The 26081-nt window shown below is 42.2% G+C and overlaps 1 protein-coding gene across 3 annotated transcripts in view; it reads left to right on the top strand.

Moving 5' to 3' along the window:
• Positions 1-21134: 21134 nt before the first annotated feature.
• PRIMA1 (proline rich membrane anchor 1) overlaps positions 21135-26081 on the top strand; it is a 50359-nt gene continuing 45412 nt past the window's right edge. For all 3 annotated transcript variants that reach the window (XM_066321799.1, XM_066321800.1, XM_066321801.1), the window contains exon 1: positions 21135-21378. In XM_066321799.1, coding sequence (XP_066177896.1) covers positions 21286-21378 — 93 coding nt within the window. In that variant the 5' untranslated portion in view covers positions 21135-21285. The remainder of the gene's footprint in view (positions 21379-26081) is intronic.

Below are 26081 nucleotides of genomic sequence, written 5' to 3'. Positions count from 1 at the left end.
GACAGAAAGTCAGGACTGAAGCAAGCTGGCATGTCTGGCTGAGATGGGATGGTCCTGCTCATTGAGTCTGGACTGACACAGCCATTGAAGGGAAGCCCAAGTATAAAGCATGTGATAAATTCATATCCACAAAATCATTATCAAATAACAGCAGCACTGCTGTGTTCTCCAGTTTGGAAGGAAACCATATAACCAGAGATTTGATTGAGCTTCTGCTGGGAAGTCAGTGTAATCATCACCTTCAAAAACAGGTCTGTTGTCTGTCACACAGAGACAAATCACTTATGACACTTTGCACTGTTCAGTTATTCTTACTTGTAACAAGATTGAGAAGAAGTTTCACAGGGTGCTTTTTATCCCTTTCCTCACCTTTGCAGCATGAGTGAAGGTGCTTGGCTTTAGCATGTCTTTTTGTCTCCCTGAGCTGAGGAAGTTATCCTTCCCAAGCAGCTGGGCCTGAGGCTTTTTCCATCACATGTTGCTGCACAGGACCTTTGGGAGCTGGCCACAGGCAGGTCAACATGAAAAAAGGTGGCAGAAATCTGCAAGATGTCATTAGCTTCAGCTCTTCTATCAGCACATATTACACAAAGCAGAATTTGCCCTTAATATTCTTTTGTTGTTCTTACATCAAAGGGCTAAATTATGCCCACTAATATGTGTAAGAGGCTTTTCAGTTATCTTTCTGATGCAAATTATATCATTTTGCATTATCCACTGATTATCTGCAGTTTGAAAAGTACCGCAGATGTTGAGCAAAGCCTATATGTCAGTTCTCTCCTCCTCTGAGAGCAGTATTGAAGTAAGCAAAATTGAAACAGTCCTGTGGGAATTCTAGTTTAGCTGTAGCTTAAGCATGAAACCAGTCTGGGCTTCAGAAAGTTTGTCAGGTATTTGACGAAACTGTGATTAAAGGACTGGGTTTGCCCAGCTCAGCACCTGGGTGTATACCAGGTCATCTCCAGCACATACATCCTCTCCCCTTTTTAGATGTCTATATTGAGCACAGTGCACTGTTACATTCAGCAGGTGCTCCAGGTCCATTAGACGACAGCCCAGTGTGAAATCTGCCCTCAGCTCTCATTGCACAACATGGAATAAATTGTATTTGATTGTGGCAACATGCTGACAATGCCAAGGTCAATGAACTAACAAAGAATACTTAATGAAGTCAAACTATGGGTGATTGTTTTACTAGGTGGCATTTAGGACTTAGAATAATCATTACAAAGTAAAACCTCTACCCACCTGTGACTGGGCTCTTGCAGAGGTGCACAACATTTCAAAAAATAGTTGAATCGAGAAAAAGCAAGTACCCAAAAGCTCTGCAAAGCAACATCAGCCAAATGTGATATCACTTACTGTTTTTAAGGAGCAGTGGCAGGAAAGTATGGGGGCAAAGAAGGAAATATACCATGATTCTCCCTGGTGTTACCATATTGTAGGTAGACCACTTCTCTGGTTGTGCCTGTGTTAAATCTCAGTAACCTGGCTCATTTCGGAGTTCAAGCTTTTGTTAGTCTGTAACATAGCCTGGGACTGTAGTCTACAGTTATTAATTTAATGGTGGTTTCTGGACCGTATCTTATTATCTAGTCAGAGATATTAAATTATGACAGAAGACTTCTCCAGAAGTCCACTGAGAGCACTCACAGAGCACTGCCAGATGGTCAGACATCCAAGACAGGAAGGAGTAAGAGGAGCCTTTTCACCCAATCCCATCTATCCCTTTGAAGGTCTGAAGTTCTGTCAAATTCACCCATTCCTTATCTTGTGGCAGTTAGGGAAGATGTGGCTTTGTAGGACTCTATGGCAATGGGGCCATAGCCAGGCCTTGATCACACCTCAAAGGGTACAGTATGAAAGGCACCTGCCAGAGTTGGAAGAATCAATGTCAGCTCTTTTAGTTTGCCAAAAAGATTATTGATTCTCTATACTTACTCCTGTAACTTGGCTGACAGGTTCATAGGACAGCAAGAATCTCAGCTAACAACAGTGCTGCTTCAGCCAGTTGTTCTTAATAACCCTGCCAAGGAAAGAAGATTTATAGACAAGAGCTGAACAAGGCAAGACACTACTTTTTTTTTAATATAAGAACATATTTCAGGACAGTTTGCTCGGGTACCAGTTGTCTCATTCTTTTCCACAAAGCTGCATGAGCAGTCTCTCTCTGCAGTGTTTGATGGGTAAGAGATGATATATGAAGTAGGATAAGAAGATATACATAAAGCTGGTTGGTCTGTGTGTTTCCTCATGTAGCAGCAGCTGTACAATAGCAAAGGTTCTTAAATCATCACCTTCTAGACTCACAACTAACTCATTTCCTCTTGAAGTTAGTTAGAAAACTCTTGCTGATCTGTATGCAAGTTATATGCTTAACATAGTCAAGGTTTGTCACTCAATCCATTCCCTTTACCTAAGGCCATCCTCTTGTTTGGCTATTATTGCCATGAGCACACATTCTTTTTCAAAATTAATAATCAGCTCTTTCCACATGACCTCTCTGCTTTGTCACACATCCATGTCCTGACCTGCTGCTTCAGAGACATGACCAAATCTGGCACACTGCACTGGCAAATAAAGGCAATACAATAAAAATAGGAATGAAGGTGATTGGTTGGATGTTACTGCTGTGATAGAATGTATGTCAAAAGAAGAAATGTGCCATGATGACTGTAGGATAGCTCTTTTTTACTATACTTTCAAACCATACCTTAAATGCACTGTGGTTTTCAGGATGTAAGTAATTTCTTTCCTCTCACCTAATGAAGCCCCTTCTATCCATTTATCTTTATGTACCTCTGTCTTCCAGAGAATATCTGGTGGAAATACAAACCAGCCCAGAGCACCTTGCAGGCTGGTACCTTGGGCTTTACAGTGCTTTTATGGGAGCTATAAAGAGGACACCCAGCAAAAATAGACTGATAAATGAGATAGTCTGCACATGCTTGTTATGTGACTGTGACAATGCCAGATGATGGAAATAAATATTTCTCAAGCTTTACTCATCAAAAAGCAGCAGAGAGAAGACCAAGCTTCTTTCATTGTTTTCTTTTATTTTTTTAAATCATGCTTCAGTAAACCACATGAGTAAAATTCTTGTTTATGTTGAACTTGCAGTCTTATCTATTTGTTGAACAGCATCAAGCAGGTAATGTTTGGAGGCCTTCAAGCCTCTCATTTTGGCCTTCTAGCATATATTCCATTCTGGAACAAAAAGCCAGCACCCTTGGCAAGAAAAAAATCAGAGTCTTGTAAAAACATTATGCTTCTTGGATTCTGGGAATGCACTGAATAGGAGTGAGCTTTGAACTCTGAGATGACAAGGTGTGCCTGGTTAGCTCTAGTGCCAGGGGGAGAGAGTCCCCTGGAGACATGTACTGCAGAGAGAGAATTTAATCACTAAGGTGTTTTTTAGGCTGAAACACCTGAATGGTGGATTAGACTGAAATACAGTCATAGAATGTGCTGACAGGTGTTCTCCAAGTAGGAACCAATTTAACAAGAAAGGACATTTCTTTCTGTAAGTACAAATCTAATTTTTCATTATGCTCCTGAATATACAATATAGAAATTATTCCACTTTAATAGATAGGGATAAATTCTAAATTGTGCCTGAGTCTCTCCGAGTACTAAGCAATTATTTCTCCCTTTTTCTCACCCAAAAGCCTTAGGCTAGTTTACAAAAAAATAATGATATTCTAAAAGATTTGGCTGTCACTTTGCTGAACAGTGGTTTCTGGCTAATAGGACAGAGTTCATAATAAACCTTAAAAGCCTGTGGTAGGAAACTATTAAGTACTCCAGTTAGGACTGAGATGGAGCAGTCCCCAAGGGACCTTTGTGCTCTGATCTCAGTGCCACTGGAAGAATAAATAAGTGCATAGCCTGTCACCCTGGCTAATAACTCCCAGAGACAGAGGTTATCATTACGTAATGGGAGTTAGCCTATGTTTCAATGATGTCTTTCTACTAAATTTGCCTTCCTGAAAGGCTTTTAATGACTACAAGAAAAAAAAAAAAAAAAAAAAGAGATGTGAGACTCAGGACTTATGACCCAGCAGTCTGGGTCTTATGACAGCCAGCACCAAGCAAGCACAGAAGAATACATTTTAAATAATGCAGCAATAGCTTCTCTTTGGAGGGAGATGTGAGTTATAATTGTCCTGTCTACAGGGAGTACAAATATTTCTTGACCAGGCAATATCCTGTACTACACAGGACACTGCAGGAGGTCACCATGTCTCCAGTAACCATAACAAGGAGGAACTAGAGATTCAGCATGCTGTCCTCTATGTCACATTTTAGGGCCCCAAAAAACTCACTCAATGAGACTTTTAGAAGGGCTTACAGGTGTTCATGTACTCTGAGTTAGATGCATGGGAGAAATACTGACAAGATACTCTCAAGAGTTCAAAACAGAAAAAAACCAAAAAACAACAACTTTACTGGCAACCTCAGACAATTAGAGAAGTTTGGCAAAAGGTTTAGAGCAGCATTCAATAAACATAAAACACTTCTCAAAGCATTACTCTCACAAGCTCTAAGCCAGATTGATTTTAAATTACTCAAAAATTCCAAGGTGGACCTAGAAAAAGAAGGAAGACAGAAAACAACAAATCTCGCTATCAGCTCCTGGGGTCCAGCAGTGTTCAACTTATAGAAATTCTGAGAGGAAGGAGGACAAGATGTGCTTGTTTCATATTTGGCCTTAAACACCCCTTGGCCTCCCTGGGCCCTTCCCCCAGGTGGGGCTTCCAGTCATTTGGCCACTCAGGAGCTGGGCTGGGAGCTCCAGGGGCTGGTGTGGAGTGTTGCCTCGAGTGTGTCAGGGATTGGTGGCCCTTGCAGGGCTGGGATAGAGGCTCAGGGGGGTGTATGGAGCAGGGCAGTGCCTCACCAGGGAAAGGCTCTTCCACACACACGTGGAAGGTTTTGAGCCAGCAGTCCTTCCAGTCTCTCACACACCTGCAGTAATTGGCTTCAGAGAGGCAGAACACTTAAGGTGGAAATTTTGCTGATGGGAGAGTAAGGAAAGGAAATTATTGCTGGAACCTGCAAGACTGGGAAGGGGGACACGTTAAAAATGTTTAACGTTTTTATAGGTTTGCCTGCATGAATCAAAGTCAGCCAAGAAGGCAAGAGGTGTTAAAGTCATTAGTGCCAGTTTCTAGTTTAGGGAGTTAAGAAATAGCAATGGAAACAAGTGATTTTGGGCTTTTAAATACCACAAGAACAAATGAGCTACAGTCCTGCTTTAAAGCAACCAGTATGATGGATATACTGGGAGATCGGTTTAGGCAAGAATGGAGAAATGCTGGTTTTCTTAGAAAGTTTTTAATTCTTTACCTGTATCATATGTCTTTATTAAGTTTCAAGTGAAAAATGGAGCTGGGTGTTTCTGTAGGGTCTAAACTGCAGCAAAAATAAATAGAAAGGCAGCTTTACAGTGTGCACAAATTCCTGCTAACTGACCTTCAAGGCAGATTTACAGTCTCTTAAAAAGCCAAATTTGAGGTTCTGATCCCTGCCTGAAAAAAATTAGAAATAATTGAAGTTACAACACTTCCCTAACACCTTTTCCATTCACAACCCTCAAGTGTTTTACAAATATTAACTTACTGCAGACCCCAGGGAGCTTCATTACTTTTCCACTGGTCTCTATTTTACAGGTGAAAAAACAATGCAGAAGTGAAATGTCTTTCTCAAGATCACATACGTTCTGCCTTGCAAGCACCAATTTTGATGCTCCTGCCCATACCACTATATCACACTGACAAGGTAGTGATAGTCCCCAGTGTGAAATGGTCTGCTGGGAATAAAATGTGTTACCCATCAAATATACAGCTTGTTTACTCTTGCTTACATTTAAAATATATCTTTAAATAGTGTCTTTTCAGTGAGCAATTTGAACAATTCATGATTTATACCATTAAATCATACTAAGGTGTTTTTTTGAAGTCAAATCTAATTAAATTACTGCTAACTTCAAACAAGAAGTTGAGTCAGTGATTCATTGAAGGATTTATCTCTGTCAGATTGCTGTTAAACATAATAAAAATTGATCTATTTATATATATATTGTTCTAGTTAAAACTATCAAGGTTATAAATTCTGAACAGTTACCATGTATGTGATGAGGAATACCAGTTTTAGGAGGACAACATTTAGAGTACCCTTTCTTTTTGCACTAAAAAGCATTTTTCTCCACAACCTCCATGTTTAACCTCTGAGATTTCCCCTTTACAAAACACAAAGGATTCTGTTTTACTTGTGTGTTTTAGAGACCATCAAGAGGCAGTGTACTTTCTTTTCTTTTTCTTCAGCGAGTGACTGCCTTTGAAATCACTTTAAGTGTAAGGTGTGAAATATTTCTTTGTGAGTTTACATACCTCTTCCAAAAGCACTGGAAATGCCAAACTAACACCTTCAAAAAAGGTTGGTTTTGGGGCTGTTTTCCATATTTAAGTGTTTGGTTTGGGGTGTCTGGAAAGAACCTGGTTCAAAGGGTGGATTTTGAGCTTGCTACGTCTCCCAAATGATCGTGTATATTTATGTGTGCAGTATGTGTGTGCCTATGCACTGACCTCTCTGACTGATTTCTGCTGTGAATGTTCTCAGTCCCCTTGAATGGAATCAAACTTCCAGATTCCAAATCTTGTCTTTTGGTGGGAAGTGAGCTCAGGTGTCCTGGGCTGTCATGGTGTTTAGCCCCGCTGGGTCACCTCTTGGGTCATTCAGAATAAAGAGCATCATCCACTTGAGCATCCTCCATGGGAACTAAAATTTTTCTCTTGCTGCATATTCCTCCTAGTCTTGTTTCTCCTAACAGTTCATCTCAAGCCTGGATTTTTCTCACTCTTGGATCTATTTTTAAAACAATTTTTTTTTCTGTAATATATAATCAGCACTCACCTGACAGGAGAGTGTACCTAAGACTTTAAAAAAGCTGCTTTAGGACCACATGATAATAAATTCTCCTTAATCCCAAATATAGACTAGATACAGAGCAGGGCCTACAACAAGTTTTATAGAGAGCATTAGTGTCAGCAGTTTAGAGAGAATTAAAAAGAAAAATAACATTCCATCCCTGAGGAAAAATCCAAGTAGTGCATAAGACTAAAAGGAATACTTCTATTGGGAATTGCTTATGAAAGAGGTTTTTAGTTCAAAATAAGGAAATCAGCTGGTACTGCATAAGGATTATATTGATCAAAAATAGTTTTCTGAAGTATCAGGATTCAAAGAAGTGGCCAAGTAAAAGACGCAAATGAAAGTAACAACCCAAATGCAGGAGAAACTACATCTTGCACTTGCAGCAAAGATTGTTTGTGTTCAGACTCCAAATAAGTCAGATGCTTCTTGCAGTTGGGAAAATTTGAAACCTGACTTATAGCTATGATCCATAACAGTGCTAGATTTATTGACCACCTGCTGCGAAAACAGAGCCTTTTTTGGCAGCAAAACCTCAGCTCACCATTTGTGAAGTGTCTCCTGTGTCATTTTCACAATTTCCTAGAAGACGTGATTAACCCAGATGCCAGTGCTGCTCCATTCCTGCACACTCACCAATCAGTGCAGGATTAATAAGATGCCAGGTGAGACCACTGAACCTCCTGGTGAGCTATTGAAAGAAAAGTGAGTGTGCTAAAAATATTTAGAGATTTATTTGATTTCTCTACATGAAGTCCTCTATAATTTATCACTTCAGTTCACGCTTGTTCTGTTTTCTGCTTTGTTTTATTTTAGAAGGGGGGCTTTCTCTCCTGTTTTTTACTGTGATCACCTCGCAGGTTTGGATCTGTGGCAGTTATCAGTGCATTCCTGTCGCTGTTAGGGACACAAAAGAACCATACTCAGTCAAACTGAGAGGTGAGCAGAGAAAGAAGGCTGAAAATCAGGGCGACACACTCCTGTCCCTGTGTTTAGCCATTTTCCTATCTGCTACACTAGGAAGCTTCTCCAGTTGTTCTGCTGAGCACAGAGATGCTGATCTGTTATACAGATCTCAAATGAATCTGTAATGAGCAATAAGGTTAGGGTATTCTCTCATTTGTGAGTTACGTTTTTCATAAGTATCCAGAGATATGAATGGGCACAGAACTGGAACAAGCAGGGGATTAATTCTTATTCTTCCGAGCTGCAGAAGAAGCCTGCTCTGCTTTACTAAATCACAGTGAAACGACCTCCTCATCTAATGGTTATTTAATTTTATCCAACAGGTCTCCTTAGAACAGGCAGATTTTCTGTGAGAAGCTGAAAGCAAAATCAAACATATGACATTTTGTTCACCAAAAGCAGTTGAATGCATGAATGAAAACAAACACCAGTTTTTCTCCAGTAGTTCAATACTCAGGATTGGAGACATGACAAATTTTATAAATAAAAAATCATGGGGCTTCCATTGTAAACTGCTGACAAATAGAAGTGATGTGTTAAATTTATTTAAAAACTTGTGTTTACTTAGCATTACAAGCATAGAAACAGTGCCATGGAGCTGTTGGATGCCATGCAGGCAGTAACAGCAACTATTCCAACTATTCTATGTATGAAAGTCTTCCAAAATCAGCATGGATTGCAAAGTGCAAAAGTAGGTACGTGAACATACAGATAGTGGGTGTCATTGCCACTCAGGATGACTCTGAACTGGGTCTCTCACTACACTTACTAACAAGATAACAAGGCATATTTGTTTCTGGTTCTTCTAAGTGGACACCAAAACCAACTGCAACACAAGCATGAGGAATGGACTGGTTGATTGCACAGAATAAAATCAAGTTTTACTACAAATCTATCTCAGAATGGCCAGTCTTGGCCAGACTGAGAAGTCAAGTCACCTACCTCACAGGTGACATTGAAGTAGAAAAATACATAAGTTCATATATACCTGGGAGGGAAATGATCTGCAAATGTAAACAGTCAGACCAGTACTGGTCTGGTGTAAAACAGGAGGCATGAATGATACTCAGAAAAATGTTTTGGTGAATGGGCATGTCACCTGCTTAAGTTGTATCCCAAAAGTCTCAGTGAAGCTGATGTTGTTGTCTTAGGCTGAGCAACTCAACTTTGCCACTCAAAATTATTAGTTGTTATTGGAGATCTTGGTCCTTTATGTAGTGAGTAGGTTTTTTTAAAAACACATTGCTATATCCTGTTAAAAATACATTACATTATATTACATTAAAATGCACTGTTATATAGCTATGTGAATAAATATGTAAATTAATTTATTCCATTCAAGAGAGAGCTGTGGGCATGTTATATTTATCTCCACTGAGCATTGAATAAAAGCTGAAGAGCCTGTGGAAATAAGTAAGGGTTGAGTACTTCTGAAAGGTGGATGCAGGCACTGCCTGTCCTGTGTACTGCTCACTACGGTTGTACTGCTCAGTCATAGTTTCACAGGACTTGACCCCAGGCAGAGATTAAATGACAACTTTTTATTAGTTTGGACAAACTTACTGAGCTGACTGCATGCAAGAGGACATTTTTTTTCTAAGGTGATTTATCTCCTCTATGTGGCTGGAGCAATAAATACTCTGAAAATTAACAGAATGCTTGCGTGTAAAATAAAACCCACATTAATCTCAACTATCAGAGACAACTATAAATCAGATGGAAGTGAAACACAGTAAAGAGGGGCTGGAAACAAAGCCCCATCCCTGGCAACACAGCCCTTGGCAGACATTACAGCAATGTTGGCTGAGACTAGCTGTCAAGAGGCCCCAGAGAACTGGCTCTTGGGGCACCTGTGACAACATTGAACATGAACCTTCATGTCTCCATGAGCCACATGCAGGTCCTGGGGACCACTGTGGGGAATAATTACCTCTGCTCAAGGAGGGAGACCAGTAGGAAAGCTGAATCTTTTGTCAACAGGAGAAGGAATGAGTAACTGGAGAGCAGAAATTCAGAATGCAGAATGTTGCAGTTTCTTTAAATTTTAACACAAAGTACAATTGGTACTCGTAGGTCAACTTCAGCTTGTCCAGGTGATGTGTCTGAGGTGTGTGTACCCAATGTGTCAGTTGTCCTGGCTCTGTCTTTCTGCAGCCAGTCTTCTGGAAGAAATATCAAACTCTTCTATAAAAATTGTTTCTAAATTACCTTTCTTGGGTTAAAAGCCAGTGCTGTTCTTTTTGAGCTTTTTTAGCTCTGAAGAACCTCCTCCATGACTAAACATACACTATTCCCTACAAGCAGTGCCTCCAGCTGATGCCAATTGAGGGAACAAGAGTTGTTCCAAATTTGAAAGCTAAAGGTAAGGAGAATAAGGAAAGAAGGAAAGAAGTAAACATAGCTATATCAGAATGTGGGGGCAGTTATTTCTACTGGATTCTGAAATATAGTGAAATTCCTATAGTTTTCTTAGCCTGAATAAATATATTCATCAGGGCACCCTTTCATCAAAGAATGCTGCATGCAGGTATCTGTAGGTGCATGGACACTACAGCCTATAGATGATATACTGATTCCTTGTTAGAAATACACTTATAAAGCTTCCTGATCTGCAATCTAAACAAGCATCATTTGCTATCAGATTTGCAGCACTCTGATATTCTGTGCTCCAGATTAGTCCTGGGTGAATTCCATCCCTGCAGCTCACCCATTTTTCTATTAAAGCTAATCCAATTACTTCAGACTCTTATCTTCCTTCCAGTGTGCACATATGCCATCTTCCTCATGGAAGTCATCCTGTAGAAAAGTTAATAAGCATATTTATGTTAGAGAAGTTATGGACCAAAGTGTTTATGGGCACAGGAATTTATTATCTTTGTGGTAGGCAAAGAAACATATTGATGGACAAGATGGATGAGCAATTTAAACAAATGAAAAGGAAGTATGATGATATATGGATGCACCTCACCCCCCAGTTCAGACTGGAAATAGCACAAAGAGGAACATTCTTGAAAGCAGATGGTTGACACTGGACAAACTTTTGAACAAAAAACTTTCTCCCTTTCCAAAATTAAAATTGAAATATGCAGTGTGCCCATTGCTGATGGAGTTTCCCACCCTGTAGATGCCAGTAGGGTCTGACAGTGCTCACCAGGACTCTCTACTTCAAGTAAGTCAGAACCAAAATTTTACCTTGTTCTAACTAAAACTTGTAAAGAGAGGAGAGAATTGGTGTCATCTTGCACTTGAGTGTTAGAGAAATGAGTTTGAGCTGTGAGAGACAGAAGATTTTAGCAGAGTTGAAAATGCCTGGAGGCCTCTGCACACAGGTGGTTCACTGGGCACATAGGACCCCACTGAAGTCTGAGTGTGAAAATGCACCCACTGAGTTTGTTCAGCTTACCTCAAGTAATTCCAGCAAAATTTTTCTGGTGCATTTATTCTCTTTCTGCATCTGGTTGGTGACTTATTTTCCAAACTGCCAGTGGCAAGCTCAGCTTCCAGATTCAAACACCAAAATGGGATCCAATAACTCCTTATCTGCAATGCTTCAGAAGAAGCCTGATGACTGAGGCACATTTTGAAGGATGAAGGAGCAAGACCTCCACTAGCTGAGAGCTAATCCTGCTCCAGCACCACAAATTTGAAAAGAAAAGCACTAATGCACACCCTGAACTGTGCTGCCATCCCCACCAAGGGAGCTAGGAGTAAATGCTCTGGGACTCTGGAGCTGCACCTCAGAGAGTGCCTCTGTCCTGCCCCCAACTCTGTCACCTCCCCAACCAACAGGGCTGAGAAGGGGAGATCAGCACCAGGTTAACCTGTAGAAGGAAAAAGGAGGGAAAAAGGGAAAAGAGAACCAGCCTGTTTTCTCTGAGACCCAAATCAACCCTTAGCTGTTCTAAATAGCTCTGTGTGGAACTGTCAGCATAGTGGATGCTGGATTATTACAGCAAAAGTAATTATGAAAATACATTCAAGTGCAGGAGAGGGATGGAGCAAACCAGTATCTGCTAAAACAGCTTTGTTTTGAGGCAATTCTTTATCTCAAGAGTAAACATTTAATCCCCCAGGCAAGAAATCATCAGTGTTTAAATTCTCCATAATTAAAGGAGCCAGAGGATATACCATCTTCAGGACCTGATTTCCTCTCCCACTGGGAGGAGACGTTGCAAAAACATTCAAAAGGACAGTGGGGGATTGTTACAGAAAGCAGCAGGGCAGGCCCAGGGAGTTCCTAACTCCAGTTCTTCCTGAAAACAACAAAGACAATGGGCTTCTGCCTGCAATATCCAGTATACAATGGCAAAATTACATTTCTAGATGTGTAGGACAAACATGTGGAGCTGGACCGTGGATTTCCATTTCACTGGACAGTGCTGTACAGGCATGGGCACACACAGGCTGCTGCAAGCATTTCAGCTTCTCTGCCACAGCTGGGACTCAGCAGGACTGCTGCTGTCACCTGGCCAATTTTTGTAGAGGAAACCAGAAAAGGGCAGCTAAGGAGATGATTAAATAAATAGCAGGGTGTTCTCAAGAAATATTGAGCTACCCTTTGCGAACAACCTTATTTCAAAGACAGAGAATTGCTTCTCAGTATCCTTTAATGCTTGCATTTGATAACTTCTCACTGTTCTTCTCTTTAAGACTGTAAGTGCACTGGGACATCCCTGCCTATTCCTCAGCATTTGACCAGGGCCTTATTAAGTGAAGGCCTAATATTAGCTTATCCTTTGCCACTGCAGCAATAAGCAAAAGAAAATAATATTCACATTAGACAGCCACTACAGCTTTGGATACAAAGAGAGTAAAATGGACATGCCTGTTCATAAATAGAGAAATGTTTCCTTTGATCACAGGTTTCCACCTTGCTCATTACAAAAAATTGTCATTTATTCCTGCCTATAGGTACAGCAAGATTACTCATCACCAAGTTAACAGCAAGGCACTCCACAGTTGCTTCTGTAATTCAGGTTTAAAGTCACTACAGCAGCACAAGTCAAGAAGGATTAAATGAGAAGGAGGGTATGCTGAATACAGGAAAATACTGTATGCAAATTGTGGTAATTCATGACTGAGTCACAAAAAAATGTACTCAAAATCTGTCATGATTTAAACATTTAAGAATACAGTGTTATGCATTTATGTAATGGCTTTCATCAGAGGATCTCAAAATGCTTAGGAGGCACTGAGATGAATGCATGATGATGTCAGTCTTGCAGGATGGCTCTGGGTGCATTTCTTTTCAAATCAGCAGCTAGTGGCTCCCAGGGATTTCCAACACACCAGACTAATACTTGATGGTCTGGGGAAAGAGAAAGAACTGACAAAGACTGATCTGATACATCCTCTAACCCTCAAATGGGTTCAGGTTCTGTTGATCCTTACAGATGCATTTCTAATATCCTTTAAAATATCCAGTAATAGAGCAATTAAAATATATATCTAGCCTCTTTCTTCTCACTGATTACACCACAGTGCGTTCATGCAAGCAGCAAGCAAATGCATTGCAAATAAGCAGCAGAAAAATACATTGCAAATACAATAATACCCCCAAAATTTTCTCACTAACCAAGAGTCCTTAGTACCAGCAAAACCATGATGTGGCTCATTACTCATCACAATAAAGAAAGCACTGGATTTTTTTAGCACGTTCCTTCATCTGTTTTCAGTAGGCTGAGCAGAATGGAAATTTAAAGCAAGAGAGAGCACACCTCAGCCTGTGTGGAACAGAGTGTGGGCAGTGATGGTAGGAGCCATGAAGATGGAAACCTAAATCACTGTCTTCCTGGAACCTCCTGTGAGATCTCTCACTGTTTGGCGAGACAAAGTAGACTGCAAGGTAAAGAGCCAATGTGTAAGTGCTTCAGCTGGAGGAACTATGGAGTGCCAGGCCCTATTGAGAGTTTTCTTCCTCTTCCTAGTGCTTGTATTTGTTAAGATGAAGAAGGAAAAGGAACAGATCAAGTTTTGAATGTTTCAAAAAAGACAGAACACTGTAATCTTAGAAACGTAAAGATAATAACTGGGATTTTATTAATAGGAGATTTTTTTTTTCTTTTGGAATGAGTAAGATCTCAATCCATTGGCTGATTCAGAGCAAAAAAAGATGTATTGAAACTGCTGATATATGCCTGCTAATGTTGGTGGCCTTAGTAAGAGACGTTCCCACATTTTGCATAAGATTCTGCCAGGGAAGTAATTTGGCATTACAGTGACAACTTGTGGCATAAAAGAAGTTACTGCTTGTAACTTGTGCAATCTCTGATTTCATCAAAACACCCATAGCCTAGGCTCAAGGTAAAGTATTTCAGAACTGATACCGTTTTTTGTAGAATTGTTGCCTGAACATATTGTTGCCTTTCCCTTATGTCTATGTGAGAAAAATCTTTGCACTGTGTTTGTGACCAGGTCTACCCCTGCAGAGACTGCTGCTGCCAGAAAAATGTCTTCTGAACCTGGAAAACACTTAGAGGGAACAACAGAAACCCACAGGCACAGCCTGGTGGGACTGCTTTAGGAACACATGGTTACTGCCAAGAGATGTGATATGCTTTCCCATACCTCAATGTTTGAAATATTTTATGATGTAAATTAATGAATTTTTGTAGCAGCATCCATCTATGTTCTTCAAAGGCCAAGCCAGGATTAGTACAGTTGTCAGTGCTGTAAGTGTGTTTGGCTGTCTTCTGCACAGGGAAGGCAACATGGTCTGTCAGACAGCCTGTGTGTGGCCCTTTGACAGGCAGTCTAAGCTACAAGGAGCCATGCTCCCAGCTACTGCCCTAATCTAACAAAATTCTAGCAATATCTTACTGAATGTTAACCTACCACCTACTGCCAGCAGGCAGATCCCAGGATATCTTCTGCATACCAGAAAGCTCAGGCACCACTTTGGATATCTTTCTTCTCTTTCTTCAGATACTACAGATCACACAGGATCTAAGAAATCACAGGAGTGACCAACTGGATTGGTGTACCTCAAGGTGACTTCAGACAGAGGTAATGCAAAATATTTAGAAAGATTTAACAAGCTGTAAAAGTCTAGAAACCACAAGTTACTGGATTTTCCTTTCCATCTGCAAACAGAACCACAGTTTGCTGACAGGAGATCACAAATGCGTTGTAAAGTTCTGAATTAATATATAAAACAAAGGCCTGTATTACATACCAAAAAGACTTGCTGGAAGAACTGGGACCTGCTAGCAGTAATGCCCCTGGGATCTGCTGTGTTTGTCCCAGAGCAGTGTTTGGTGCTCAGCATGCAGACATCTGAGAGAAACTCTCCCCATTAACCCCAGTGCTAAACGACCACAGAGGAGGTCAGTGGTGAGCTGGTGCTGTCTTTGTGATAGTGCCCCACTAGCTGGGACTTATAACCAATCAATAGCTCTTGTTATAAGACAGATGGATCCATTATAATCTGACCTGCTCAGAGTCTGGTTCTTAACCCTTAACCTTAGCTGATGTAAAGTATTCACCAAAATTCTGTGTTAGACATCAGCACAACCTCATATGTCTTCCCCTACCATTAACAAACATCACACGTGTGTCAGCAGCACAGATTATCTCATCCACCTCACCACAGTGTGTGCCACTTTTGTTGAATGTGTTGCTCAAGAAACAATCGAATGGCTTTTTACGAAAATCCACTGCTGTGGAATTTATGAGTAAGTGAAGAAAAACAAAGGTGGGGTATGTTTCTACCAGTATTTTCTTATTATAATTAATGACACATTTGTGATTTTCTCCCAGCATCCCCACAGCTTGGAACCCAGATATGAACCCAGATGGTCTGTGTGCTTGCAGTTACAAAGACAGGCTGGACAACCCACAGCTGAGATCTGCAGACTGACACCTTTCTAATTTCTGGTTCCTGGTGATTTTTCAGACTAGGTGTAACGTCAACTAGAAACAGAGGTAAAAAGCAACAGAGAGAGAGAAAAAGGAGAAAACAATGTTCTGTGAATCTGCTGATTTTTCATGCATTTTTTAATGAAACATTGTCAAATATACAGACCTGCACACAGTAGTTGTAGTCACATATTTCTGCTATGCATAGAAACTCTCAGACTTGTAGTTTTAGGGAGTATTCCGATGCTGGGGATTGATTAAAATAACAGTCAAAATTAGATCAGTCAGACCAAATATGTGCAGGTTTCTCCTTGAAGGGCGAGTTTAAAAAAAAAAAAAAAAAAGAAGGTATAGTGATAATTTTGTTTTAATAGCAGCAATTCTCCATCCTTGCCCTTCAACTGGAACTACTTAGACTCTCCTACATTTACTCAGCCCTGTTCTTGCCATCCATCCTTTTCCATAGGATCTGGGCAAACAGAGTCCAAGAGTAAATGTGAAGGCAATGCTTTCATACCACTTTTCACACATTCAAATAACAAGTATTTAATTTTTGAGACCTAAGCATCAATGTATGAGTGAAAAAGTGATATAGCACTTAAGTGATTGCTGCAACCTGCTTTTCACTCAGCATGTGCAGATTTCTTTATAAAGTCACAGGGGATTGAAAATGTAATATATGTAAGAAGGAATGTGTTGTATGAACAATTGATAAAGTTGAAAAGAGGACATATTTGGGGCATACAATCTCTTCCTTACATCTAGGATTTTTCTGGACAGTTTTATAACTAATCCCACACATTTTACCTTTATATTTATAAACAAAGAGCAGGGATACTGCTGAGCAAATCCATTTGTGAAGAGAACAAAATGTGAGAAACTATTCAGTAAGCATGAGTAAGCAGGAGGCCTGTTTACCACTGAAAGCAGCACCTCAGAGCCAGAAAACTGAAAATACAAGAACAGGCTTGTATGATGTATAGCCACAGCTTTTTTGGTCATGAATAAAAATCTGCCATGTCTTGTAATTTCAGATTACAAGCTAAAGATTACACGCAACTTTCCCTGTTGGTCCTATTCACTCCTCACCTAACCTGAAATGGAGACACTGATTTTGATTACAGTATTTCTGACCTATAGCAAGGAAAAGGAGGCACCTTGACAATTGTTTGCCAGATGCAGTGCAATAGCCTGCATTTATCTGAGAGAAAGAGCACTTATTGAAATTCAGATAACTTATGAAACTTAAAACTCATTTCCAAAACTTGAATATCATGGAAATGAAAGAATCATTTGTTATAAAAATGTATTTGAGATATGCTCAAAATTGGGAATCTTTTCCCACAAGTTGGAAATATAGAACAATTGAATAATTGAATCTTCCAAAAATCAAATCTGTTACTTGTATGGTCGTCAGTTTTATTAAATAATTCGGATCATCAAGAAGAATTCTCTCCCCTCCTTGGGAAGAGGTCATGGTATTTGAAGAAATGCAATTTCATCCACTGTTTCTGCTGCAGTGACCTTTATTGATTTCTGATCTTCTAAAAACATCCCAATAAATTGTGGATTTCGAGGTAGAAACTTTAAATCCAAAACCAGTAAATTTTCTTTCCACATGTTGAAAGCACTGCTTTAGATCTATGGAGTAATAAAAATACCTTTTAAAAATAGCAACAAAAATATTTTCAGTGCAAGCAAAAGTGATGCTGTACATTTACCTGCTTGCTGATGTTTTTCTAGACTCAAACCCAAAACTTAATCTGGGACAGACCATGCCAGGCTAAAGAAGGCTTAGAAAAGTCAGTGCTGTTTATGTTTTCTAGCATTTCACCATGTTGGACACTCTTCTTGAGTTCATTGACCTGTATCCAGAAATGTCATCAGTAAAAAAAGCTTAAGTGGATTCTTCCTAGGCCAGACTAACCACAGAGCTGAGAAGAGGTTGCCTTTGCTTCCTCTGCTACTGGCTTCAGCTAAAACCTCTCTGATGTCTCTGAAGGCAGAGGAACAAAACTTGCCTAAAGTCAGACTGGAGAATATCTATTGATTTTAATAAAGTTTTGACAAGTCAACATTAAAGAGAAACTTCTACTGTGCTCTCTGAACATTTGAATTTATGTTGTAAACTCCATCAATACAGACAAAAATAAATAGCCTCTTAAAGTCCATTATAACCATTATGGCTACTTAGATTAAAGGAATATGATAATATTTGTACATCTAATCACTGTTGCAATCCTTATTAATGTTTCCAGAGTAGCTGCTGCATTGGAGTGCTAATCACGATTTCTCTGATTATCAGCAATTGTTTAAAAAAATAAAAACAGGAAACAAATAAGATAAATATCCTTCCTTGGTAATCAGACCAAAGATGAAAAAGAGTAATGGTCATCATTCCACTGAATATTAATATTTGACTTAAATTTTTCAAGAAACTGCTTGAATGATGCTGTTCATGCTGTCTTTTGTCTGAAAACAAAAAGAAAAGGGACGCCCTTTTAAAATAGTTTAAGTTATTATTTTGAGGTGTAACACTTACAAATAATTTTTCATCTCCACAGCACTGAACCAGAGCAGGGACCTTTGTTGATCACACCAGCAAAGGATCTGGTGCTGTTCTATGTTTCTATGATGAGCTAAACATTTTGGAGGACAGGATCTTGTTACTGCCTGTCCCACCAAACGCAGTAAGAATTTCAGGTAGCTGGACCTCATTGTGCTGCTTCGACAGGGAGGGGATCTGGTAAAAGTAATTTTAAAAACATGCCCAAGGTAGCAGAAGGAGTCTGTAGTAGTGGGACTACACCCCAGGAAATCCTGGTTCTGGGATGGTGGCCCTGGCTATTATCCTTCTCCACACTTCAGTAGTGTGACTGCTACAGACAAGTCATCGTGTTCTTCCACATACCAGTCCTGGTGCTACAAAATACTTAATGTGTTATTAAGCAAAACATTCCAAGCCTGCCATTGATTCAGGGCCTACTGCCTTGCAAGCATTATATCATTTATCTTCCTTATAAGGGTGAAAAAATTCCTGCACTCTACTTTCTCTCCATAGAAACTACAGAGAAGCCGAAGTAACTAATGAAAAGTACTGGTGTCACATGGACAAGAACAGGACACACATTCAGCCCTTTCTTCAGCCATTCAGACTAATGGTGTGCACCATATGACTGGGTCCAGAGGCTGGATTTAATATATTTGCAGCCCAATCATATTCCCAAGGGAACTGTCAATAACCAGCGTGAGACAGAAAAGATGCTGATTACCTGGGCCAAACTCTGCTCTTGTTTGTTTCAGAACAATATCCCTGATTGCTCTTGCTTCCGTGCGACTGTGGGTTGAGTTTGGCTCTGTCTCTTCAGTTCCCTGGGTTGTCTTTGAACCGCAGGAACAGCGCTTTGAGACAGCTACTTGGGCAGTCGCTAATGGCAGGAAAACCCACAGTTCTTCAGACATTAAGGCATTGTAAATACTGAAAGAAAATAAATCTGTGTTGTATTTTTTTTTGGCGTACAATGCCTAAAGCCTTATCTCTCATTCTGTCAGGAACCAAGAACTATGGATACAGATGGTGCAATTTATTATGTTCTGTACTGTGACCAAGTGCTGAAATACCTTCAGGAAATCACCAGAAAGCCTGAAAAGCTTTGCTATCTCTTGTGACTCCAGCTCACTAAAACTATAATTGAATGAGCACAGTATATTAAGCTCCACGTATTACACAGTAGGCTTACAGAAAAGGATGCCATCTTTTTCAGCATCATTACAGAAAATTTATTTGCTGTACAATTACTGCCTATATCCAAGATCATAATGTCTCTGCCTCTCCGAATTCTGCTCTTATAAAGCCACAAGACAGGGATTTACAAATAGATGCCTAGGTTCAACGACTCTACCTCAACTCAGGTGTCACGCCATTAAATTCCAGTGTGCTGTTCTCATTTGAAAAATGCTGCTGGGTCTGATCGTCCTGACATTTAAAACAGTGCCTGTCGGGGCTGAAATGAATGGACATGAAATGAATGTAACAGTGGTACGAAAAAAGAAATTTATATGAAAAAAGAATTTTAGCTGTGTATCCGTTCAGAGGTTAATGTATTTCCATTCCTGCTTCTCTAAATAGATTTTTATGAAACTGACGATGAAACTTCAGCGAGTGGAAGAAATATAAAGAAAAACTGAAGTCAATATCCTCAAACTCATTCACCTCTCAGTATGAAATGTAAACCTTGGAACTAGTATTTTGTTCAAACCCATGTGCTTAGTGCATTTGAAACTACTGAAATTAAATTAAAAACTGGATCCCTGTGTCAGGAACCCAACAGCAAATGTTTTATGACCATCTTGATACCCACAAGGCCCAACTTTCAGCAGTAGCCACGATTCACAAAACAGATGCTTTGCTTTTAGTGCTTCACTAAAGATGGAAGCAAAAACATCTTCATCCTTGATTTTCGACTTTTTCCTTCCTGTGGGGAAGCCGCACTGTGGTGCCTGGATATTGGGGGGTGGTCTATCCACTTCCCCCCATTTTCAGGTGTTATGTTAGAACACAGAACCACAAATGCCACGAAGCATCTCCTCTATTACATCCCAGAGACACCGGGCCGACCCAAGCCCTACGTCCCTCCTGTCACAGGACAAGCCCTCGCATCACTCATGAGAGAAGGGGTGAACAACGACAACCACCAGCCGCGAAACCTCGTGGCCGCAGTTCGGGATGGGGCTGCTCCAGGAGCGGGCTGCGGGTTCATCCCGCGCTCCCCCTCGGGCCGGTGCCGCTCCATGCTGCGGGGCGGGCGCGGCGCTCCTCGCTCCCGCAGCCCCCGAGCCGCCCGGGGCCGCCCCGCCGGGGCTCGGCGGAGGGCAGCGGCCGCCGGGAGGAGCCCGGGCAGGGAGAGAGACCGGGGGAGCCGTGCGCGGAAGGGACTGCCACGATGGGCTTGAAAAATCACTGCAGCAGCGGCGGCGGGCTGGGGGGAGATGCAACGCCCGGGCTGCGCGGCCGCGCCGCTCTGCCCGCCTCTCCCCTCCGGCCCCGGCCCCGGCCCCGGCCCTGCCCCTTTCTTCCCGCGCCCGGCTCCAAACTTTTCTCGCCGCCCGCTCCCCTCCCGTGTGCGGGAGCCCCGAGCTGAGCGGTGAGCGCCGGCCGGGAAGCCCCCGGCACAGAGCGGCTGCCGGCGGCGACAGCCGGAGCATCCCGGGAAGGGGAAGCCGGCGGGGCGGGCGGAGAGGGAGGCGGGCACGGCGGGGGTGGAGGCGCGTCTCCCTGCTGAGGGAGCCGGCACTCGCAGGGCTCTCGGGTTTTCCCGACCACTCTTTCCCCTCCCCACCCGCCCATCTCCCTGCCTCCCTCCCCCCCCCCCCTCCTTCCCTCCCGCCTTCCCTCCCTCCCCTCCAGAATTAAAGTTGGGACAGTCGCGCTCCGGGGATGGGTGCGAGCCAACGCCTCTGCAGCCGGCTCGCTCTGCTCCCTCCCCAGGTCGCCCGGAGCCCGCGCCCCCGCCCGTCCGCCCAGGAGGGATGCTGCTCCGGCAGCTGCTGGGGCTGCTCCGCTGCTGCTGGTCCTCCCTGCTGCTGCACTGTGCCCTCCACCCGCTCTGGGGGTCCCTCCAGGTAGGGCCGCCCGAGGCCGCCCGCGGCTGCGGGGCGCGGGGGGCGGCGGGGCCGGGGCGGGGGAAAAGCGGGGCGGCGGGCAGAGCCCCTCCGGCAGCCCCGGCACTGCGGGAGGAGGCCGTGGCGGGGCGGTGGTCGCGCAGGCGGCCCCGAAGCCGGGAGAGCTGTTGCTGCGCGGGTGTGCGGGACGGGCGGCCGCTGCCGGCCCCGGAGCGCTGAACTCGGCCCGAGAGTGCTCGCTCCCAGCAGGATGGAGTTGACTTTCTTCGGCGCGCCGGCGGTCAGAGGGTTGGGAAGCGCATTTTGCTGTAGGAGGCAAGATGCACGGGAAGAGGCAGCGGCGGAGCGGAGCGCGGCGGTCGTGCCTTGCCGTGGGTTTTCGGTATTGGTTGCGAATTGAATTGAGGATTTTCTGGGTAAAGGGCTGAATCGGCTTTTGCCAACTCCGACGCTGTGGTGTTGCGTGACCTTGATTGTAATGTGGGTGGCCAGCAAGAGAGACCGGGAGAAACTGGTATACAGTGAGGGAGAGCGCCCATCCAGTTTGGAGAATCAGAACAGCAGCAAAGCTCAGCTCAAATGCGTCACTTTGATATTTTAAAGTTTATTTATAATATATGTCTTCAGAGAAGTGATTGATGAGCCAGCCAAGTGCCGTTCAAGAACAGACCAATTACAGTTTCTTTCTTGGGAAAACAAAGTGGAGACTCCACGTCTTTTACTCCCTGATCTAAACTTAGTGACTCCCAAGAGATTAAAGAGAGATGTTTGTTTTAGCATCTTGTCTCTTGCCATGAATGACAAAGAGGATTTGTGCTCCTTGTGGATTAAAATGAACAGAAATACAACAAAAACAACCTTTAAACCAATGTCCTGTCATAACAATTTCTGCCAGCACTACCTTCCTGCTGTCCTCCTCAAGTATTTAGGTAGCTAATCTTAAGTTAACCTATAACTGAATTTTTTAGGGAAGCACTCTTGGGTGAAAAGAGATGCCTCTCTCCTATCAGTCAAATGAGCAGAGAAAAAACAAAAAGAACTAGGATAAATATCTTTCTGGCAAACCACTCACATGATCTAAAACATTTTTTCAGAAACAATTGCATTTATAAAAATTGAAACAGGCTCTGAGAAATACAAAAGCCCCACCAGCCTTTCCTTGCAATAATTTGGAATTTGGATGAATGTCCCATTCATCAACTGTACTTGTGCCATTGCTTGCTGTTCTGTGGAAAAACAAACAATAAGCCTGCTCATACTCAAGCTTTTTTTCCACTTTTCCCAAAACTAAGCTTTATCTAGGGCTCTCATCAGTAGGTTCCAATGGGAAGGGCAGGTATGGAATGCTCACTGGCATGCCAGCCTTCCATCCTTCCTGTGACTGAAACTCCATCATTGAACCCCTCCCATGATTCCCTTCCTCATGTTGAGTCATAATCCTTGCTCTTATCTTCACTCTCACAAGCCATTCTCTCCTTGACTAATTCTCTAATGTTGCATCGTGGCTCCCCTGCCCCTGCTCCATCTATAGCAGCAGTCGTGTTTTCTCACATCCCCCAGCCCCTCTTCATCATTTGTCCCCACAATGACTTTGTGTGGCAGAGCTTTCCCTCCCACCTCAGCATTCCCTCCTTAGGCCCTGCCTTGAGACACTTCAGAGAATCAGTCAGATGCTAATCAAAGGAGAAGCATTTATTTTACTAAAAACAACACCAAAACAAAAGCCACAATCTTTTCTTATTAGTGTGGTAGCCAGTTCTGTCCAGACAGGAGGGATGATTCTGTCAGAGGCTTTTGACATAATTTAAAAAAAGAGCAGAAAGGGTCATGATAAATAGCAGGGACAGTTTTTTTCTGGTTTTGTAAACATGGATCTGGATTAACTGATGTGAATTGCACAGAGCTGTCCTGGGATTTATGCAGCGGTGTTGAGATCTCGTCTCTGTAGACTGCTTCCAAGAGACAAAGCTCTTGCCACATCAGCAGGCTTTTAGAGGTCTCTGTGCCTTTTCAGTCAACTGCACTTTTCTGTTAAAGCTTTCCTCCTTTTACCTGATTAAAAAAAGTCACAAGAAGGCCACCCTCCAGGGACTGTATTAATCCTCTTTTCCCATCCCACTCTGTAGAACATGCTTGTGGACTGCTGCAACCCCATGGGACTCTACTGAAATACTAAACAGTTCTGACCACATGCAGATTTATTCTTCCACTCTATGCAAAGCAGGACTTGTTTCTAAAAGAAATATTGGATTAAAGAGAAATATTCCACAGGCACAAACCATGACAGACTGCAAAAGGAAACCACCAGTTACCACTTTCTGTTTCTTCTTCTCTGGATATTTGTGGATTAGGTTTTCATTTCCATAAGTATTTTAAAACACTTGTCCTTTTTGTAAAACATGTTCACATCAAGTGCACAAATCCATAAAGTCAACTCTACATATTTTCAGAGCAGGGAATAAAGTCCATCAGCTTGAAGTCCAGGCAGCATATGTGTAGACTGGCCAGCTGTTCAGTGTGTTAAGAAAGCCTCGTGGCAAACAGGCAAACAAGTTTCAGATAAGCCAAGAAAACGTGTTCGTGGCACCTCCAGCACCTGGAGGAAGGGCTGGAGGAGCCAGGGAGCAAGCCCTGTGGGTCCATCTCCAAAGGTGATCCCTTGCCAAAGCAACCTCTGTACCACAAACTGCCTGGCAGCCTGCTGGGTTTCCAGTTACACCCGACCTGCAAAGGTCTTCCAAAGCCATTCTGAGGCCATGGAAGAGTCTGCCAGAACAAATAATCAGTAAAGTTTGAGGCCAGATTCATTTACATGACCAGGCCATAGAAAGGTGTGGCTCTTTCAAAATGCTTTTCTTTTCCTGCCACATGCTGTAAAGGCAGCTTACCTTGAATTACAGACAGTAAGAAAGAAACAATGGAGTATTATTTCATCATCTTCTGCCAGAGCAAGATTGTTCCCTAAAGCATATTTTCTGGTGATTTTTTTCTGCTTACCTTTAGAAGACACTTTGTTTCTTTCATAAGAAGACTAATAGACATCAACAGGGGGATATTTTTTCCTTGAAAAGGAGCCAAATGCCTCCCTTTTTTCCCTGATTCTATCTTGCTACTGTTATCTGCTGCTTTATATTACTGTTACTTTTCTGTCCTCCTGCTGCAGTCCTTGACGATTTCTCTCCTCCCCGAGGCCCTCAACCTCAATTTGGGTCTTTCCTTTTCCTGGCAGATTTCAGCCAACTTAAAATATCTTTGATTTTAAAATTAAGCCTTTAAGACAAACCCTTTTCAAGGTAATATTTGTGTTCCTAGTTCTGTCTTCTAACAACCACGCATTTCACCCAGTGACAGGAGAAGGGAAACAAAGAGGTGATAAAGCCCATGCTTTTAATTGTCAGTTCTTTCCTGACTATTTAAAAATGATCATGGGAAATTTTTATAGAGGTTCAGGCTAAAGTATTCAGAAACAAAGCAACTTTTCCCTTTTTTTAATTTCCTTCCTTTTTTTTTTCTCCCTAAAATAGTTTTAAAGTAGACAGGATCTGTTGCAGCAAGTGACCGGCTATGATAGGGTTAATCCTGTCTGTAAAGTAATTGAGAAAATTAACCACTATTTTCTGAGGACACTCTATTACCAGCCTAAGGTAGGAGAGCCTCCAGGGATTTAAAAGCAGTCAATAGCTCTAAAAAAAGACAGAGCAAGCCTTTGGTTCTGGTTGACACTAAGTCAGAGCAATAAGTCAGTGTAGCTTTGCCATAGCAGTGCTGTCTTCAGACTTACATATGCAAAGCTGCTCCTGATCTGCAAATGAAGCTGGCTCCAACTCTGCTCAATGTTATTCTTCCCTGTGTCCATCCTCTCCCATCACACTGCCTCCTGCAAGACTGTAGTGAGCTCTCAGTGTTCAGTAACCAAGGGCCTAGGCAGGGGACAGGAGCGGTAGCTAGGAATTAATAGCTGCTTCCTAATCAGCTGCTGACCCAGGGGAGAGGTGTTACCCGTCTCATTCTGTCAGTAAATCCTGTCACACCTGTTGAACAGAGAGGTACCCCAGGTATGCCCCCAACACTGCATGGGAAGGACACTTCTGTCACAGGGCTCTTCTTGGGAGCATGCCTGGAACCCCAAACCCTCATGTGTGCAGTGTTGGAAGAGCTGAAGCAGAGTGGAGGATATTCTGCTGCCTGGGATCACTTACTTTAAAAACAAATAAACCTTCTTAGCAGACAGATTTATTACCATTCATGAGAGATTACGCAGCCAAGTCACTTTGATTCATTAGAATGTTCAGAGAGTTTGTGTAAGTTCCTGGAAGCTGTCTGGGATGGTCTTTAACCACTCTCTTACTGTTACCTGATGGTGAAGGGGAAAGTTGGAAAGCACTTGTGCTGAATTTGTTTTTCCCTATGTTTGGTAATAGATTTAGACAAGCTGTTTAAAGAACTGAGCCTTCTGCCTTATGCTGTGCTGAGCCATCCTTCCAACTTAGCTACATGTAGCCTTTTCTATTCTTTCCTCCCTCCCTATAATATTTAATCAACAAAGCCCTACCTCCATTTCCCTGAGGCCAGAGTAATGCGTCTTTCTGCATTTAGAAACCTCCTACGCATGTGAACACGTCCTTTGTGCAGTGATGTTGTTTTAATTAACCACGTCTCTCTTTTTGGCCAGAAATGCATGAAACGACTGTATACAGCTTTCC

This window comes from Sylvia atricapilla, chromosome 6 (genome assembly GCF_009819655.1).
Source record: "Sylvia atricapilla isolate bSylAtr1 chromosome 6, bSylAtr1.pri, whole genome shotgun sequence".
In the NCBI taxonomy this organism is placed as follows: Eukaryota; Metazoa; Chordata; class Aves; order Passeriformes; family Sylviidae; genus Sylvia; species Sylvia atricapilla.
The sequence above is the reverse complement of the archived record's forward strand: the minus strand, read 5'-3'. Positions and strand labels throughout refer to the sequence as shown.